General features: G+C 42.5%; 1 protein-coding gene across 2 annotated transcripts in view; it reads left to right on the top strand.

The window, feature by feature from the left end:
* Nucleotides 1-493: 493 nt before the first annotated feature.
* BMS1 (BMS1 ribosome biogenesis factor) overlaps nt 494-18,929 on the top strand; it is a 38,408-nt gene continuing 19,972 nt past the window's right edge. For both annotated transcript variants that reach the window (XM_070945746.1, XM_070945745.1), the window contains exons 1-11: nt 494-536; nt 2,636-2,870; nt 4,558-4,748; nt 5,504-5,583; nt 7,207-7,395; nt 8,955-9,097; nt 9,667-9,788; nt 11,415-11,611; nt 13,283-13,422; nt 15,952-16,703; nt 17,498-17,599. In XM_070945746.1, the coding sequence (XP_070801847.1) occupies nt 2,695-2,870; nt 4,558-4,748; nt 5,504-5,583; nt 7,207-7,395; nt 8,955-9,097; nt 9,667-9,788; nt 11,415-11,611; nt 13,283-13,422; nt 15,952-16,703; nt 17,498-17,599 (2,092 nt within the window). In that variant the 5' untranslated portion in view covers nt 494-536; nt 2,636-2,694. The remainder of the gene's footprint in view (nt 537-2,635; nt 2,871-4,557; nt 4,749-5,503; nt 5,584-7,206; nt 7,396-8,954; nt 9,098-9,666; nt 9,789-11,414; nt 11,612-13,282; nt 13,423-15,951; nt 16,704-17,497; nt 17,600-18,929) is intronic.

Below are 18,929 nucleotides of genomic sequence, written 5' to 3'. Positions count from 1 at the left end.
CTTTCCCCTCTCCTCTCCTCTCCTCTCCTCTCCTCTCCTCTCCTCTCCACTATATTCTATTCTATTCTATTCTATTCTATTCTATTCTATTCTATTCTATTCTATTCTATTCTATTCTATTCTACACTATTTTACTCTACTTTCCCCTCTCCTCTCCTCTCCTCTCCTCTCCTCTCCTCTCCTCTCCTCTCCACTATATTCTATTCTATTCTATTCTATTCTATTCTATTCTATTCTATTCTATTCTATTCTATTCTATTCTATTCTAAACTGATCTGTCTGTAATATCGACTCCAACCAGGAGGGGGCTGCAGGGCGCAAGCTACCAGCGATCAGGGGAGGTTAAGTTCGCGTTCGGCCGGTTGCTATGGTTCCTCCCCCCCCCCCCCCCGCGCGCCCGGTGTCACCGAGATAATCTTCCCCCTAGCGCGGAACGCAAAGACACGAGCCGCTGTTTCCGGATGGGACGCTTTTAAAGAATCGGACCGAACGAGAGATTTCCGGCCGAGGTTCCATGCGGGGAGACAGAGTGCCGGGTAAGTTTAACCCGTGTCGGCGGCGCGTTGTCTGAACGAGGTTTGGGCTTTTTATGGGGAGGGAGGAGGGCGGGGAGACGGAGGTGGGACTGCGGTCCTGGGAGTGGGCCCCGCGTGCTTTTACTCGCCTGACTCGAGATTTGGCAGCCTTGAGGGGGCCTTGAGAAGTCCGTTGGCTTCGCGGGGGTGGAGGGGGGGGCGGCTGTCGGAAATGGCTTTGAGCTGGGCCCGACGGTAACCCTGGAAACAGGACGGTGCTGCTGTGGGGAACGCAAGATGGGCCATGCCAGGAGCCTTAATAGCAGGCTTTGCCCGCCTCTCTCTCTCTCAGGTTGGCTGTGCACAGAGTATCTATCTCTTTATCTAGGTCTCTCTCTCTCTCTCCCTCTCTCTCATCTGTGTCTACTCTTATCATCTCTCGGGCTGTAATCTGTATCTATCATCTCCCTGTCTGTCTGTCTCTATCCCTCCCTCCCCTCTCCCCCTCCCTCTAGTCCCCCCTCCCTCTATACTATCATCTCTCTCTCTCTCTCTATTCATCCATCCATCCGTCCATCTCTATCTGTCTCATGTATCCATTTCTATATCTATCTATCTCCATCCATCCATTTAATCTGTCTCTCTGTCTACTGTGTCTCTCTCTAATATATCTGTGTCTAATCTGTCTATTGTCTCCCTATTTCTAATGTCTGTCTGTCTGTCTATCTAATCTCTGTCTGTCTACTGTATCTATAATCTCTGTCTTTTTATCTACATATCTACCTACCTATCATCTATCTATCTGTCTGTCTGTATCTATGTAATCTGTGTCCATCTACTGTATTATCACTCTATGTCTGTTTTTACCTACCTATCTACCTATCTGTGTATCTGTATCTATGTAATCTGTGTCTGTCTGTATATATTATCCCTCTATCTCTGTTTTTATCTGTCTGTCTGTCTGTCTATCTATAATCTGTGTCTGTCTACTGTATCTCTCTATTATCTCTCTGTTTTTATCGATCAATCGATCAATTGATTGATCTAATCTGTGTCTGTCTAAAGTATCTATCTCTGTCTGTTTCTATCTATATCTGTTCTGTCTGTCTACTGTATCTCTATCTGTCTCTAGTATGTCTATCTATCTCATCTATCATTTTGTTTACAATTTTATACAGTATAATTGATGTATAGTTTTATTTCTGTGTACAGAATGTACCAAAAGTCAGACCCCATACAGAATTTATATTATATAATGTATTTTTATTTATTTATTTATTTGTTTAAATTTCTATACCGCCCTTCTCCAATGTAGGACTCAGGGCGGTGAACAGCCAAAGTAAAAACAAGACATACATACAAAGCATACAAAATCTAAAACTGTTTAAAATGTATATGGCATGTTCCACTTTGTTGCTATTTTCTTTTGAATATCACCTTATTCCTTTGACCCCCCGGTCTGTGAATGTTTCTAAATACAGGAATATTTTCACCAGGGAAAAAATAAATATCTTGCAATTGGCCTATAGGGCTCTGTGTGTGTGTGTGTGTGTGTTGTGATATACAGCCAAAAAACCTTGGTGTTTCGGGGACACATCCGATAGATAGATAGATAGATAGATAGATAGATAGATAGATAGATAGATAGATAGATAGGAATGTAATTTGATATACAGCAGAAAAACCTCGCCCTTTGCATGTCTTTCCTCTTTCTGGAAATGCTGTTTCCCTCCTCACCCCCAGCATGCAAATTGGAACTGTGTAGGATGCTGAATTGGAAAAGGATACTGTAAAAATGAAAGTAAAAGTTGCTACTTTATTTCCCTTGTTTTTTTTTCTGAGTTTGCACAGGGGCTGTCCCACATTTACATTGAATTTGTAAAATTGCATGACTGGGGAGGTGACTTTGGAAAACATTTGAATAAAACTCTCTGCTGCTTTGATCTTTAAGTTGGTGTAGGGCCATCTGTTGATTTATAAAATTTACAGAATTAAAGATCTTTTCCACAAAGACAGAAGAGATTTAGAGGTCTATAAGCTGTTATGTATCAACGACATGCCTACTGCTTCAATGATAGTCTGTATCACATATATAATACTTTCTTTTCCTAACTTTACAGTTCCTTGGTGAAAAGGAAAGTCTTTTGCCTCACATGATTGCTGGACCCAAGGGAGAAAGATGGAGGAGAGCAACCAGAAACAACATCGCAAGAAACACAGCGGTCCCAAGGCTGGCAAGAAAAAGAAGCGCCATTTGAAAGATTTAGGAATCGAAGATGAAGAGGATGCCAGGAAGAGAAACCCCAAGGCCTTTGCGGTCCAGTCTGCAGTCCGCATGGCCAGATCCTTCCACAGGTCTCTCTACGACTAGATTTGCTCTGCTAACCCTACCACCATTATTGGCTCTAGAGAGTCTTCTATGGGGTGGGATGGCAAATTATATTACAGAAAATAAGATCTGTTCAGGTTGTTTGTAAAAAATAAAGGCAGGAGGATACAAATGAATATAAAGAAATACATATCCTCAGTCTAGGGCAAAGCATAGGCAAGTTTATAGTTTACAGCACAATGAGAGAAATGAATTAAATTGAGCCGATGAAGACTTTCTGTAGAGAATGGAGGCTCTCTTAAGTTTGAGACGTATCCCTCTCATCCCCATAGCAATATTCAGGGCCCCAAGGATACATCATGTAATTTGGGGGAATGTGAGCAAGACCCCAAGCAGCTTATTAGATGAAGTGAACTTCTCTTCTGCCTGGCTAAAGGATGGGGTTTAAGGAAAAGCTAATTGTTGAGCAGAACAAAAATCCAGTTATGTTTCTTTTTACTATTTGTTTCTGCGTTTCTGTATTCTCTGGAATAAGATTCATCTGAATGACAGCTTGTTTCTGAAACTTTGCAATATAAGAACTAGAACCTTAGTTTTCCTCCCCAAACTCACTGTTTGAATGGACTCTTTTAACTGTCTTTATACAATCATTGTAAAATGGAATCAGCCATTCCGTATTTTTCGGCGTATAAAACACACCTTTTTCCCCCCTAAAAGGGGGTGAAAATGTAGGTGCATCTTATACACCGAATGTAGCCCTGCCCACCCATTGGCCCCCACCCTTTGGCCTCTGCCTCTCAGCAGTTACCTCCTTGCAAGCAAACAGCAAGAAAAAACAGATCCTTTCAGCTTCAGCACAACCTAATTAGCGCAAGTTGATTGGATCGGCCTCCCGACTCTCAGCTGATTTGTTCTTGCTGCAAGGAGGTAAATTGCTGGAGCAGGTTATTTTTTTCCTTGTGCTAATCAAGCTATGCTGAAAACGAAAATGAAAGTAAAGCAGGCTATTTGCTGTTTGCTCCAATGAGGCAAAATTGCTCAGAGGCAGAGGGAGATTTCTTTTTCTTCTTTTCCTCATCAAAAAAGGTAGGTGCATCTTATATGCCGAAAAATACGGTATTTTCAATATTTGACTTTCCAGTTAGAGTATGTAGTATATTCTTTGCATTGGATGGTGGGAGTTGCATATGAAAATGTTTGGAAACCCTCTCTTGCTCCTAGTAATAAGCCAGGGCCTACTACAGGTAGTCTTCGATTTACAACCGTCCGTTTAGTGACCATTTGAAATGACGACAGCACAAAAAAAGTGACTTATGACTTTTGCACAGCTATGACCATTGCAGCAATCCCCATGGTCAGGTGATCAAAATTCGGCCGCTTGGCAACTGACTTGTATTTATGACGGGTAGCAGTGTCCCCAGGGTCATGTGATCCCCTTTTGTGACCTTCTCACATGCAAAGTCAATGGGGAAGCCAGAAGTTCACTTTAATCGTGTGACTAACTTAACAACTGCAGCGGTTCACTTAACAACTGTGGCAAGGAAGGTCTGAAAACGAGGCGAAGCTCCCTTTTAATAACTGTCTCTCTGAGCAATAGAAATGTCTCAGTTTTGGCCATAAGTCAAGGACTACCTGTGCTTACACCTGAACGTAGTCGACATGATCACATGATTTTGTTTTTTAACTCAGCTGCAATTCCTATCCTTAAAACAGGACCCAGGATTTGAAAACCAAAAAGCATCATATTCCAGTGGTGGATCGCACTCCCTTGGAACCCCCTCCAGTGGTCGTAGTGGTGGTGGGCCCCCCCAAGGTTGGGAAAAGCACCTTGATAAGGTGCCTCATTAAGAATTTCACAAGGCAGAAATTGGTTGAAATTCAAGGCCCTGTGACCATCGTATCAGGTAAAAAACAACAACAAGAAGACCTCTATAGTTTTCACCCACCGCTGCTCTCAGTTTTAGACGCTGAAAGAAAGATCAGCGCTGACCAGAGGCCTGCAGGTTGTTTTCGGGTGAAAACCTGACCCCAAAACATCTTCCTTCCTCCCCCTGTCCTTACCACTTTATATAGAGGGACGATCGAGAGCATCCTGTCCTATGGCATTACTGTCTGGTTTGGAAGCATTACTGCTTCAGACAGGAAAGTGATGAGAGTGGTGAGGACAGCAGAAAAGATTATTGGCAGTTCACTCCCCTCTATCCAGGACACGGCATATAAGCGACTTGGCTACCCTTCTGTGGTGGAATTTATTCCATTTTCTACAGTTATATTTTATTTTGCCATCTTTATTATTTTTACAAATAACTCAAGGCAACATACGCAACACACCTCCCTCCTCCTATTTTCCCCACAACAACAATCCTGTGAGGTGGGTTGGGCTGAGAGAGAGAGAGAGAGAAAGACTATTTTTCATGGCTTTTATGACTAAGGCGGGATTTGAACTCGGGGTTGCCAGTTTTTCCAGACTGGTACCTTAACCACTAGGCCAAACTAGTTCTCTTACTGGCTCGCTTTATCTGGCTATATCATCTCGCATATAACCAGGTTTTGTTTTTTTTAATGTTGGATTGCAATTTTTTTTTAAAAAAAAATCTTTGTATTTTTAAACAAAGTTATAACAATCTTCCTTGTTCTGTTTCTTGCCTTTGGCGGCCAGGTAAAAAACGCCGGCTCACCATCATTGAATGTGGGTGCGATATTAATGCGATGATTGATCTTGCCAAAGTTGCCGATCTGGTAAGTTTTATTGGTATATCATGGGACAGAGATAGGTTTCCTCAAGATAAAAATCCGATTAACATTAGTACAGGTAGACCTCGACTTTTACAATACTTTGCTTAGTGACCGTTCGAAGTTACAACGGCACTGAAAAAAGTGACTCACGACCATTTTTCACATTTATGACCGCTGCAGCATCGCCATGGTCACCTGGTTTACATTTGGATGCTTGACAGCTGACTCAAGTTTATGACGGCTGCAGTGTCCCGGAATCACCTGATCCACTTTTGCGACCTTCTGAGAAGCAGAGTCAGTGGGGATATGGAACTCAGACTCACTTAACAACCATTTTACTAATTTAAGGACTGCAGGGATTCACTTAGCAAATGTGGCAAGAAAAATTGTAAAATGGAACAAAATTAACAAATTTCTCACATAACAGAAATTTTGGGCTCAGTTGTGATCGTAAGTCAAGGACTCCCTGTATATGATTTTAGACATTTTCTAAAGTCTAAGAGGTGTGGCTGTTTTGTTGTAAAATACATTAAGAATTGGTTTGCATCCTAACATTTTGGCCTTTCAATTAATATGTTTTTTTTTAGTCCATAAGAGTGAACCCCAATTGTATGTTCTTCTTTGTTTCTTTCCACATTCTTCTAATAGTTGGAACAATTGATTTGCCATAATAAATACCAGTTTATTTTAGTTACATAATTTAATTAATAATGAGATATATGTTGAAAGCCAGAACATAACGATTGGTTTTAATAACTAGGAAGGTCCGATAAGAGTAAGGCCAGATCATTACTTAAGGTCCGGGGTCTCCAACCTTGGGAACTTTTGTGGACATCAATTCCCAGAATCCCTCAGCCAGCTGAAGAATTCCACGAGTCGCAACGTTGCCAAGGTTGGAGACCTCAGACCAGGGGTGAAATCCAAAATTTTTCCCTACCGGTTCTTTGGGTGTGTCTTGGTGGGCGTGGCAGGGGAAGGATACTGCAAAATCTCAATTCCCACCTCACTCCAGGGGAAGGATTCTGCAAAATCTCCACTCCATCCCTGGGGGAAGGATATTGCAAATTCTCCATTCCCACCCCATTCTGGGGCCAGCCAGAGGTGGTATTTGCCAGTTCTCCGAACTACTCAAAATTTCCACTACCGGTTTTCCAGAACCTGTTAGAACCTGCTGGATTTCACCCCTGCCCCAGACCTAAGTGACTTTTCCTTTTGGAGAAAAGAGATACAGTGAGAACAGATTTTGTCCTTACCCCTTCTATGAACACATCTACGGTGCCGATCCTTTTTGGTGTAAGCAATGTTATGCAAAGCACCAAAAAACATCCTATAAGAAGCAAAAGAAATTAAAGATGTGAGGGAAAAAAGGGAATCTAATTTGATGTAAGTATCGTTACGCAAAGCCCTCAAAAAAGGTGTACACGAAGCAAAATAAATTAAAGATGGGAGGGGGAAAAAGGGAAATGATTTAAGTTATACCAATGCATTCAATAGATAAGCGCATGAAAGTTGAGCTTTATCAGTATTTACTTAGAGTTGGCATGTTTTAGTGAGACAAAAAAAAAGTGCAACAGGTTGTTTTTTTCCCCCCAGAGTATATTTATTTATTTTCAATTTCCTTCTCAGGCTTTGATGCTGATCGATGCCAGTTTTGGATTTGAAATGGAAACCTTTGAATTTCTGAACATTTGCCAGGTCCATGGCTTCCCCAAGATCATGGGTGTTCTTACACACCTGGACAGCTTCAAAAATAACAAGCAACTCAGGAAGACCAAAAAGAGATTAAAGCATCGGTTCTGGACTGAGGTCTATCAGGTATGACATGCGTCAACTTGCCTTCAACGACTGGGAAAAGTGTATCAAAAATGAAAAAAACAACCCAAGAGCTGTTGTAACTTTATAATTCCATTTTAAAACCACAGATTGACGGGTCCTGTTTTCACTAGTTTTCAACTCAGTTTGATTTAACCACTAGAAGCAGGTTAGAAAGCAGGAGACTGCGAGTTCAAGTTCCGCCTTAGCCATAAAAGCCAGCTGGATGACCTTGGATATGCTTTCTCAACCCAACCCACCTCACAGGGTGGTTGTTGTAGGGAAATAAGAGCAGGAAAGTGTGTTAGATATGCTCCTTGCTTCAAGTTATTTGTAAATATAGTAAAGGCGGGAAATAAATAAATCTCCATCCTGAGGTGGGTTTTTTTAGCAGATGTTATGATGAGATATTGTTACTATATGATTACTAATGTTATGAATGCTATTATTATAGTGATTATTATTGCTCAAACTAATTATACCCAGACAACACAGTTTATATAGACATTGAAATTTTTGCTCTTTTTACATTTAATAAAAATAAAAACAATGAAAAAATAAAAAAGAAAGTTAAATAGGTAGGACCTACAAGTACAAATAGGTAGGACCTCGACTTACGACCAGAATTGAGCCCAAAATTTACGTTGCTAAGTGAGACATTTGTTAAGTGAGTTTTGCCCCGTTTTTACAACTTTTCTTGCCAGAGTTGTTAAGTGAATCACTGCAGTTGTTAAGTTAGTTAGTCGCACGGTTGTTTATTGACTCTGGCTTCCCCCGTGGACTTTGCTTGTCAGGAGGTCACAAAAGGGGATCACAGGACCCTGGGACACTGCAACCGTCATAAATGTGAGTCAGCTGGCCAAGTATCTGGATTTTGATCACGTGACCACGGGGAGGTTGCAAAGTTTGTCACTGTGAAAAGGGGTCATAAGTCACATTTTTCAGTGACGCAATTTTGAACAGTCACTAAACAAACTGTTGTAAGTCGACGACTACCTCTGTCTAGTTCCCTGAAGCAAAGATAAAAATTATAAACAGGTCCTTCTTGTTTAGCAACCGCAATTGGGACAGTTATTAAGCAAGATAGTTGCTAAGTGAAACCATGACTGTGCTTATGACCCAGCTTCATTTTTCTTTTGCTTTATGGACCTGCGAAAGTTGTAAATAGAAATGTAGGTCAGAAAGTTATTTAAACCTCATCACTGTAACACTGATCGGTCACTAAATGAGTCAGTCGCTAAACAAGGGCTACCTGTATAGGATAAAGTGTCCTGCGAAACTGGCATCAATTTTTGCCTATGTCCTTCTAGCAATGTGACTTTTCTTTATTTGGGACAATACTGTGGTGTGCGTACGTGTTTACCTGCCATTTGCTCAGTTTACATTGAGTTTCGAATTTTCATGTTAACCCAACTAAGTTTTAGAAGGTAATTAAACTCATGCATTCAAAGAAAGAAATAGCATTTCTGGATAAAAAAACAACAGTTAAAGGCAAGTGAATTGCTTAAATTGCAATTTAAGCATATGTGCGTTCTATGAATTTATTTAATTATTAAATTTAGGGTGCCAAATTGTTCTACCTCTCCGGGATGGTGCACGGAGACTATCAAAAACAGGAAATCCACAATCTAGGGCGGTTTATCTCCGTGATGAAATTCCGTCCCCTGACTTGGCAGACAACTCATCCCTACGTCTTGGTGGACAGGTAATTTCTTTTATTCCACTTGACCTTCCTGGACTTTTTTTCCTCCCTTCTTTCCTTGACCCACCCTCCCTCCCTTTCTTGAACTTCCTTCCTCCTTCCTTGACCTTCTTTTCTTTCTTCCTTGATCTCCCTCCCTCCCTTTCTTGAACTTCCTTCCTTGACCTTCCCTGACTCTCTTGACCTTCCTTGCTTTCTTGATGTCCCTCCCTCCTTTGATTTTCCTTCCTTGATCTTCCTCTCACCTTCCTTCCTTGGCCTCCCTCCCTCTTTTGCTAATAGCATGAAAATAGATTAAAAATGATTCCCATCCTAGGGTCTAGCAACTTGAGAGGATTTGGGCAAACGTGGATGAGCCGGAAGAAAAGTTCACTTTAAATGATAGGTCCTACAGCAAAGTTTTCAAACTTTCAGGTAGCTAACCATCAAGAATGATATGTATTATTGTTGTTGTTATTTACTTATATGTCACCCTTCTCACCAACATGACAACTATTGTGCCAGTTTAGAGTACAGAGAATGTTTTCCATCTCCTTCTAAACATTCTAACCCTGATATTCTTACATCTGCAGGATGGAAGATTTGACAAACCCAGAGGCGATCAGGGTTAATCCAAAATGCGACCGGAAAGTTTCCCTTTATGGTTATCTAAGAGGATCCCACTTGAAAAACAAAAGCCAAATACACATAGCAGGTGGGATAGAATCGGAAGGGTTTTTTTTTTCTTTGCTACTATATTTTGTCATCAAAAGATAGTGAAGTACCTTTAAGAGATGCCAAGAGCTTCTTCCTCACTGCCTGGGGAGAACGCAAAGAGTCCTTAAAAATGATCTAAGCTTTGAAAAGGGGCTTGCCCTGTTCCTATTTAAGGTGGAAAATAGGAAAGTTTGACCATGATTTGAAGGAAGGACTTCGAGCCAAACATTTCTCTGTGGTTCATTAAAGCAGCCCAACTATTTCCAGCCTTTCACACAAAAAACGAGAGATGTCATTGCTTTTAAGAGTTGCATAAACCAGTGTCCTTTATCCTCAACAGCTTTAAAGTATGTGAACTTCAGCTCCCAGAATTCCCCACTTAGCAAGTCCATACACTTTAAAGTTGCTGAAGTTGGAAAACACTAGCATAAACATTAATGTGTGGATTCCTTAAAGCAGTGATGGCGAACGTTTTCGGCACCGAGTGCCCAAACCGGAACACCCGTGCATCTGCATGCGCTGGAAACCTGAACAGCTGGCCTGGTCTTCAGGTTTCCAGCATGTGCATGCATGTTGGCCAGCGGATCTTCGCGCGTGCCAGAGCACCTAAAACCTGAAGACCAGCTGGCTGGGGATGCATGCCTGTTTTTTGGCCGTTTCTGGAGCTGTTTTCAGGGCCTTTTTTGGGCCAAAAACGAACCGTTTTTTTGGGCTGTTTTGAGGTGCTCCAGGACCCACCTGCTCGGCTGCCGACAGCGCATGTGCACACAGAGAGGGCTCTGCATGCCACCCCTGGCACGCGTGCCACAGGCTCGCCATCACAGCCTTAAAACATTTGAGCCTTTCATGAAAGGCTGAACAAATTTGGGCTGCTTGAACAAATAGAGCTGTCCAATGCTCAGATAAGGTCCAAAGTCCTCCTGTATCATTTTGGATGTGGGTGAAGCCCTGGATGACAAGATCTTAACTGTGGGGTTATTAGCAAGTATCTTGCCTAAAACCAATGTCAGGAAGCCTGTTGTACTAAATATTTAATTTAACTAAAGAAATGTTTACATTTCTTTCTAAATGGAATCTGTTTTATTTCCTTGAAGTTAGAGAGGATGGCAGTTTAGTTTTATGGTGGCAGAGTTTTTACCACTGAAACAGTGTCGCTATTATGAGATGGGCGGCCAGGCAAATTATTCAAACAAATCAATAAATTTGTTTTCCAATTTTTAGATCTCTATGTCAGTTATTCGCGTATGAAATGCAAAGCAAATTACAATAATATCCGTGTTTCCCTGAAAATAAGACCAGGTCTTATATTAATTTTTGCTCCAAAAGACTCATTAGAGCTTATATTCCAATTGGGTCTTATTTTCGGGAAAACAGTTTTATAAGTCTCTGTGTGTGTTATATATCTCAACAGATTATATTGTGAGGCAGGATAGAGAAATGTTGGTAGCAGGAAGGCAAGGGTTAGAATTAAACTCCTTTTGATCAGCAATAAAGGTCATATAGCTTTCTTTGCTTCAGTGATCAATCTAACGCGTGATCTTTCATCTTTGAATCCATTTAAGATTGTGTTGACGTAATCTCGGTCCTTCTCATTTTGACGCTGGTATGATCTCTTCCCCTTCAGGTGTCGGGGATTTCACTGTCAGCGATGTCAGCTTCCTGCCAGATCCTTGCGCCCTTCCTGAGCATCAAAAGAAACGCTGCTTAAATGAGAAGGAGAAACTGATTTACGCCCCGCTCTCGGGGGTTGGGGGCTTGGTATACGACAAAGATGCTGTGTATATTGACCTTGGGGGAAGCCACTCCCATCGGGGCAGAGAGGTATGACTTAAGGCTTGCGCTTAATTTTCTGTTTATGAATTGCTGTTAATTGTTAAAGCATTTGTTGGGAAGCACTCCAGCCTGCCAGGGAGGTGGGATCAAGCTTGGAGTCAGTGCTTAACCACAAGAGGATGAGAACTGAGCACCCCTAGGTACCTTGGAGTCTTAGCTATTTGTTCCCAAGACAAGGCTGGGAAGATTCCTGTATTATAGGCAGAAGGTAATAAAGTAGTTAGCTTGCATTCTGCACGTGTAGCTCTGTGTCAAGATTGAAAAACACTTAAGCTTCCTGTGATTATTATTGTTCTTCAACTTGCCAAAGAACTAAGGGAGGGAGGGAAGGGTGAGCTGGAATGTGGAGGCTACAATCTTCAACCCTGAGAGCCAAGGACACTTCTGCAGGTGTTGGCCAAGATGTGGACTGTTATCAAAACAAAAGGCTGATTCCCAATTGGACAATGGGAATCCCGTTCCATGGGAGGGAGGGATGAAACTCATCTTTAACTATGCAGGAAAACTTAGAGTTGGTTTTGCTTTTCTTCAGTGCTGAAATGACGAATTCAATAAAGTTTTGTTTTTGGTATTTTTAAGTTCCTGAAAAGTCCCTGCTTTTATTGGGTCCATTAGTCGGACGATTGACACTCTGGTTGTTTGCACCTGACAGCAATTAGCAATAGCATTTAGGCTTATATGCCGCTGCATAGTGCTTTAGAGCCCTCTCTGAGTGGCTTACAAAGTAAAACATTATTTGCATATTGCCCCCAACAATCTGGGTCCTCATTTTACTGACTTTAGAACGATGGAAGGTTGAGTCAACCCTGAGCCTCGTCAGGATCGAACTCCAGCCTGTGGTCGGAATTTGCCTGCAAACTTTGCTGTGATGGTGCAGTGGTTAGAATGCAGTATTGCAGGCAGACTGCCCACTGCCACAAGTTTCATCCTGACCGACTCAAGGTTGACTCAGCTTTCCATCCTTCCGAGGTCACTAAAATGAGGGTTAGGGTGGTGCAGTGGTTAGAGAGCAGTACTGCAGGCTACTTCTGCTGACCAGCGACTGACTGCAATTTGACAGTTCAAATCTCACCAGGCTCAAGGTTGACTCAGCCTTCCATCCTTCCGAGGTGGGTAAAATGAGGACCCAGATTGTTGGGGGCAAGAGGCTGATTCTCTAAACCACTTAAAGAGGGCTGCAAAGCATTGTTGAAGCGGTATATAAGTCTTAAGTGCTATTGCTAAGATTGCACTTTAACCACTGTGCCATAAGGGCTCGATTACTTGATGGCTGTCATCATTTTGTGTTGAAAAAAAATTGGCTTTAACTAATCCCCTATTTTCTGAACTAAGGTGGTGATAGCAGAGATTCTCAAGTTTGGATTGGCCTCTGTGGTTTTTGTCTAATCTATAACCTAATCTAATTATAATCTAATCCATAACAACTTTGTCAATTGGTTGAAAAGAAGTTTTATTTTAATTCTTTAAAAGTCTGGTTCCACCTTGGGATGGAAGACTAAATAAAGCGGGAATGCCATTAACCTTTGTCCCTCTAAGCAGCTTTTTGCACTCCCTGAAATATTCAGTGATTATTGGGAGGCTGCTAAAACAGTGCTGTGATAAATACCTTAACTAAACAGACCTTAGAAAAGGGTGACTGAAATGCTATTCATTCGTCAGGAGGAAGAAAGACCGAACCACGAGCTCGTCCAGAGTCTCATCTCAGCACATTCCACCATCGATGCCAAGATGGCTTCCAGCAAAGTCTCTCTCTTCATGGACTCCAAGCCTTTAGACACGGAGGATGTTGAAAACGAGAGGTAAGCAGTAGGTTCACGCACAATCCTTCAGAAGTCATGAGTGGGTCATCACTGGAAGGTTTTTAAGAAGAGACTGGATCTCAAATGGTATAGCAATAGTACTTAGACTTATATACCACTTCACAGTGCTTTACAGCCGTCTCTAAGCAGTTTACAGAATCAGCCTCTTGCCCCCAACAATCTGGGTCCTCATTTTTACCCACCTCAGAAGGATGGAAGGTTGAGTCAATAGCAATAGCTCTTAGACTTATATACCACTTCACAGTGCTTTTAGCCCCCCTCTAAGCGGTTTACAGAGTCAACCTATTGGCCCCAACATCCAAGAAGCTTTTCCAGCTCTGACTGAACAACTTCAAAGAAAAAGCATAAAGTCCAGTTGCCTCTTGAAAAAGCACCTTTGGGACATCCATGACCTGGATGACTGAGAATCTCCACAGACAAATTAAGTAGGAACTTTTTCATCAGTGAGAACTATTAATCAGTGGAACAGGTTGCCTCCAGAATTTGTGGGTGCTCCATCGCTGGAGGTTTTCAAGAAGAGCCTAGACAGGCATTTGTCTGGAATGGTATAGGGCAGTGGTGGCGAACCTTTTAGAGACCGAGTGCCCAAACTGCAACCCAAAACCCACTTATTTATCGCAAAGTGCCAACACGGCAATTTAACTTGAATACTGAGGTTTACCTAAAATAATGATAAACAAGGCAGAGTTCAGCTAATTGTCCTAAGAAAAATGTGATAGATGCACTTGTATGCCCCTTCATTTTTTTTTGTTTTTGAAATATTACATTTAGCAACAGTAAAAAAGAAAAACTTTTGTAATATCATTTCTCTTTCCCTCCCTCTCCCCCCTCTCTTTCCTTCCCTCCCTCTCTCTTTCTCTCTTTGTGTGTCTCTCTTTCCCCCCTCTCTCTTTCTCTCTTTCCCTCCCTCTCTCTGTCTCTCTGTTTCTCTCTCTCTTTTTCCCTCCCTCTCTTTCCCTCCCTCTCCTTTCTGTTGCTCTGCTGAGGGCTAAAAATTTGCAGGGGTTGATTTGAAAGGCCTAATCCTAGTCTGAACCTTTTGGGGGGGGGGTGTTGAACTGTGAAGGCACTCTGCACATGATCCGAGACAATCCTGCCACAGGAAAAGAACACACCAAGGGGACCAAGCAGTGGGCGAGGAGGTGGGCAGCAAGGTATCCATTATTTCTGCAGAGATAGAGAGCTGTGTGCAAGATCCCTCTAGTCTTACATGCATACACCCATTCTTTGCAATTAGGTCTCATCAATGCACAGGTTATTTGCTTGTGTATCTGTGTAATTTTTGAAAGAAGGCAAGTAAATGACAATTATCAGAGGGAATCGGGGGTGGAAAAAGTGAAAGGCCAGGGAGGGTTTTTCGAAAGAGAAGGAAAGGAGCGGGGACCATTCGCAAATAGGCCCCCAGCTGTCTATCAACTTGCGAAACGAAACCGCGCCCATCAATCAGAGCCATGGTCTGCCCATCATTTGTTTTGGTGCGTGTCCAGCAGCATTTTGTCTGTGCTGGAGCGATGGCACGCGTGCCCACAGAGAGGGCTCTGCATGCCACCTCTGGCATGTGTGCCATAGGTTCACCATCAGGGGTATAGGATCTCCTGCTTGAGCAGGGGGTTGGACTAGAAGACCTCCAAGGTCCATTCCAGCTCTATTCTGATTGATTGATTGATTGATTGATTGATTGATTGATTGATTGAACTCTGCTGCATGGTATAGAAGAGATATAGGGAAAAGATGCACAGAGGATAAAGGATCTAAGATGAACTTATGACATTATGCTGGTCATGAATTTCCAAACCACCAATACAATACAATACAAAAGAAGGGAGGATGAGTAACCTGCAAGAATTAATAACTCTCTTTTGAATGCATAAGTACCCCTACAATGTTGTAAGGGAGAGGGGTGAATTTATTTATTTTGAAAACGCCCATTATTTGCCCTAAACTGCATTTGTGGACACTCTCAATACAGGAAGCACAATAGTAACGCTGACTGTAATGAGGGAAATAAAGTGTGGAATTTATCTAGGGTGAATTAAAATACAGGTGGTCCTTGGTGTACAACCACAATTGAGCCCGACATTTCTGTGGCTAAGTGAGACGTTTGTGAAGTGAGGGTCGCCCCCGTTTTATGACTTTTCTCGCCACGGTTGCTAAGTGAGTCCCTGCAGTTGTTAAATCAGTAACAAGGTGGTTAAGCAAATCCATCTTTCCCCATTGATTTTGCCTGTCAGAAGGTTCGCAAAAGGGGATCACGTGACCCCCGGGACACTGCGACCGTCATAAATATGAATCCATTGCCACGCCTCTTGAGTTTCGATCACGTGACCGTGGGAGATGCCGCAACGGTCCTAAGTCACTTTTTTCAGTGCCATTGTAACTTCGGGCGGTCACTAAACGAACGGCTGTAAGTTGAGGATTGCCTGTATTGTCAAGGAGTTTATGCTGACTTTATTCTTGAGAGGTTCACGAAGCTTTGCTAGATGCCTGAAACAGATTTTTAATTTTCAGTGTTTTTGCCATGCCTAAAGAAGAAAAGGAAACAGACCCGCGAACTGGGAGGACACGCCGGAAGGCAGTCTTTGAAAATGAAGACCAAAGTGATGAGGAGGAGGAGGAAGAGGAGGAGGAGGAAGAAGAGGGGATGTCTGTGGAGGAGGACATAGGGGAGAGTGATAGTAATGAGGAAGGAGAAGATGACACTTTTCTACACCAGTATCTGGTTTCCGAGCGAAGCAGAAATGAAACGGAGCCTGCGCTCCTAACGGAGCGGCCAGCCTTTGCTGACAGTGATGATGATCTTGAGGTGAGTTCAGAAGAGGAAGAAGAAGACGACTTCAAAGAGATGGACGAAAGTGAAGAGGAAGAGGAGGCGACACCTTCCCAATCTACCGCCAGAAACCCAGCTCGATTGAATAAATCTTTATCGTGCGAAACGGACCACAAGATGAGGAACGGAAAAAAGCTAGTTAAAAAAGTAGCCCGTATCACATTGATTGAAAAAATGACTGCTGAAGAGGCACCAGTGCCAGATTTAGATGGACCTTTATCTTCGGAAAGCCCCTCGGAGGAGGAGGAGGAGGAGGAGGAGGAAGATGCCGATGACAACCTCAAAGGGTCAAGCCAAGAAGAATCTCAACTACAAAGTGCTGGTGTTAAGATACAAGATTCTGGGTCAATGAAGAACGAAGATGACGTGGAAGATCTCTTGAAAGAGGACGAAGACTATAAAGAGGCGTTGGATTTTTCTTCAGAAACAATTGGTACGTACTTCTGAATCTCTCAAAATGTTGGTCACAATGTTTTTATGGCGATGATTCATTTCTTTTTGATGGCATTTACCCAGGCATCTTACCTGTTTCGTCCACCGGTCAATTGTTTCAAACACCCACAAAAACATTTTTCAGTTGCACGTCAGTTGGCGGATATTTTATAGTTTTCAATAGTTAAAGTTAAAAGGTTCCCCTCGCACATATGTGCTAGTTGTTCCCGACTTTAGGGGATGATGCTTATCTCCGTTTCAAAGCCGAAGAACCAGTGCTGTCTGAAGACATCTCCGTGGTCATGTGGCTGGCATGACTAAACGCCAAAGGCGCACGGAACGCTGTTATGTTCCCACCAAAGGTGGTCCCTATTTTTCTACTTGCATTTTTTATGTGCTTTTGAACTGCTAGGTGGGCAGAAGCTGGGACAAGTAACGGGAGCTCACCCCATTACTTTCAATAATTTTAATCTATAATTTTAATATAGTTTCAATATTAATATTATTATTAATATTAATATTAATATTAGCCTTTTCTAGCAAGGAAAGTGAGGTCAAGATCCCGTGCACAGTTACTTTGATGTTAAGTCCAGTGAGACCTCTGAATAGCTGCACACATTTGCTGTGCAGCTCAAATTAAGGAGACGTGCATGCATAAACATTCAACCAATGAAGTTGTTATGCCTGGGCCATGTATTTATGTAAGTGGCATTAAAAGAAATAGGGAAAATCATTGACTGTTTAATCTGATTTAGATAAAGGAACAATCTTATTTTTTTTTCTCTTTCCTTTTAGGGGCTCTGAAATGGAAAGAAGACCTCACCCAGAAGGCAGCTGAAACTTTTTTGAGGCAGCAACAGGCTGCTCCGAATCTCCGCAAACTCGTTTATGGGTCAGGTAAAAATATATTGCCCTGCCTGTATTAGAAAGGAAGGAGGCGAGGGACGAAGGAAGAAAAGAAAGGAAGGAGGGAGGGAGGCAATGGTGAAATTGATTTTTTTTTACTACCGGTTCTGTGGACGTGGCTTGGTGGGCGTGGCAGGGGAAAGATACTGAAAAATCTTCATTCCTATCCCACTCCAGGGAAAGGATACTGCAAAATCCCCATTCCCTCCCCACTCCTGGGGAAAAGATATTGCAAAATCTCCATTCCCACCCCACTCTGGGGCCAGCCAGAGGTGGTATTTGCCGGTTCTCCAAACTGCTCAAAATTTCCGCTACCAGTTCTCCAGAACCTGTCAAAAGCTGCTAGATTTCACCCCTGGACAGAGGTCGTGGAAGGAAGGGAGGAAAGTCAAAGGAGGGAGGAAGGGAGAAAGAAGGTTGGTTAACAAAGGAAGTTCAAGGAAGGGAGGGAAGGAGGAGGAAGGAACAAAGGAAGGTCAAGGTAGGGAGAGAGGAAGGGAGAGAGAGAGGGAGGGAGGGGAGACGGAACAGGGGGAGGTCGAGGAAGGTCAAGAAAGGAGATAAAGATAAGGAAGGGGGGAGGAGGGAAGGAAGGAAGAAGGGAGAAGGAAGGAGGGAAGGAAGGACCTTAGGCAAACGTATAGATTCAAAGTTTAGTGAGATTGTCATCATCAGTCCACCATTAGTACGATGAAAGCAAGCAAGGAAAAAGCCAACAGTTCCCCTGCATTGTAAGAACTTTTCTATTTGGATTCTTAATTGCAATTCCTAACCAGGGGAGTGCCTTTTGAGTTTGTTTTAGTTTGGCAGGGGTCTTAAAGGCACTTGCATTTTTGGTCAAAATGCAGGCAGAAACGCAGTCAGTGGAAAGAGGGTAAATGTGGAATTGACAATGGAGGACTTTGAGACAATAGTTAATTATTTTCAATATACCAGCTTGGGGGGGAGTGTCTTTTGGGAAGTTTAGGGAATTTAAAATGGTAAACCTCGACAATTCAATTCAGGAGCCTGGATAGCTCTTCAGACAAGGCACTGTAATTTAACACCAGCTGTCTGCAATTAAAGTAAGTTCGAATCTTGGCAGGCTCAAGGTTGACTCAGCCTTCCATCCTTTCTAAGGTAGGTAAATTGAGGAGCCAGTTTGTGGGGGCAATAAGCTGACTTTGTATAAAATATACAAAGTATGAAGGCTATTGCTTAACGCACTGTAAGCCGCCCTGAGTCTCTGCAGAAGGGCGGCATATAAATCAAATTAAAAAAAAAAATCTACCACAGCATGCAGCCAAAATGTAAACACAAGCCTGTTGCCTGTTTTGATCTC

Source organism: Pituophis catenifer, unplaced genomic scaffold (assembly GCF_029215685.1).
Source record: "Pituophis catenifer annectens isolate HBS135680 unplaced genomic scaffold, rPitCat1.0.hap2 SCAF_6, whole genome shotgun sequence".
NCBI lineage: Eukaryota > Metazoa > Chordata > Lepidosauria > Squamata > Colubridae > Pituophis > Pituophis catenifer.
Note: the sequence above shows the minus strand (reverse complement) of the source record. Positions and strands in the feature narration are given on the sequence as shown.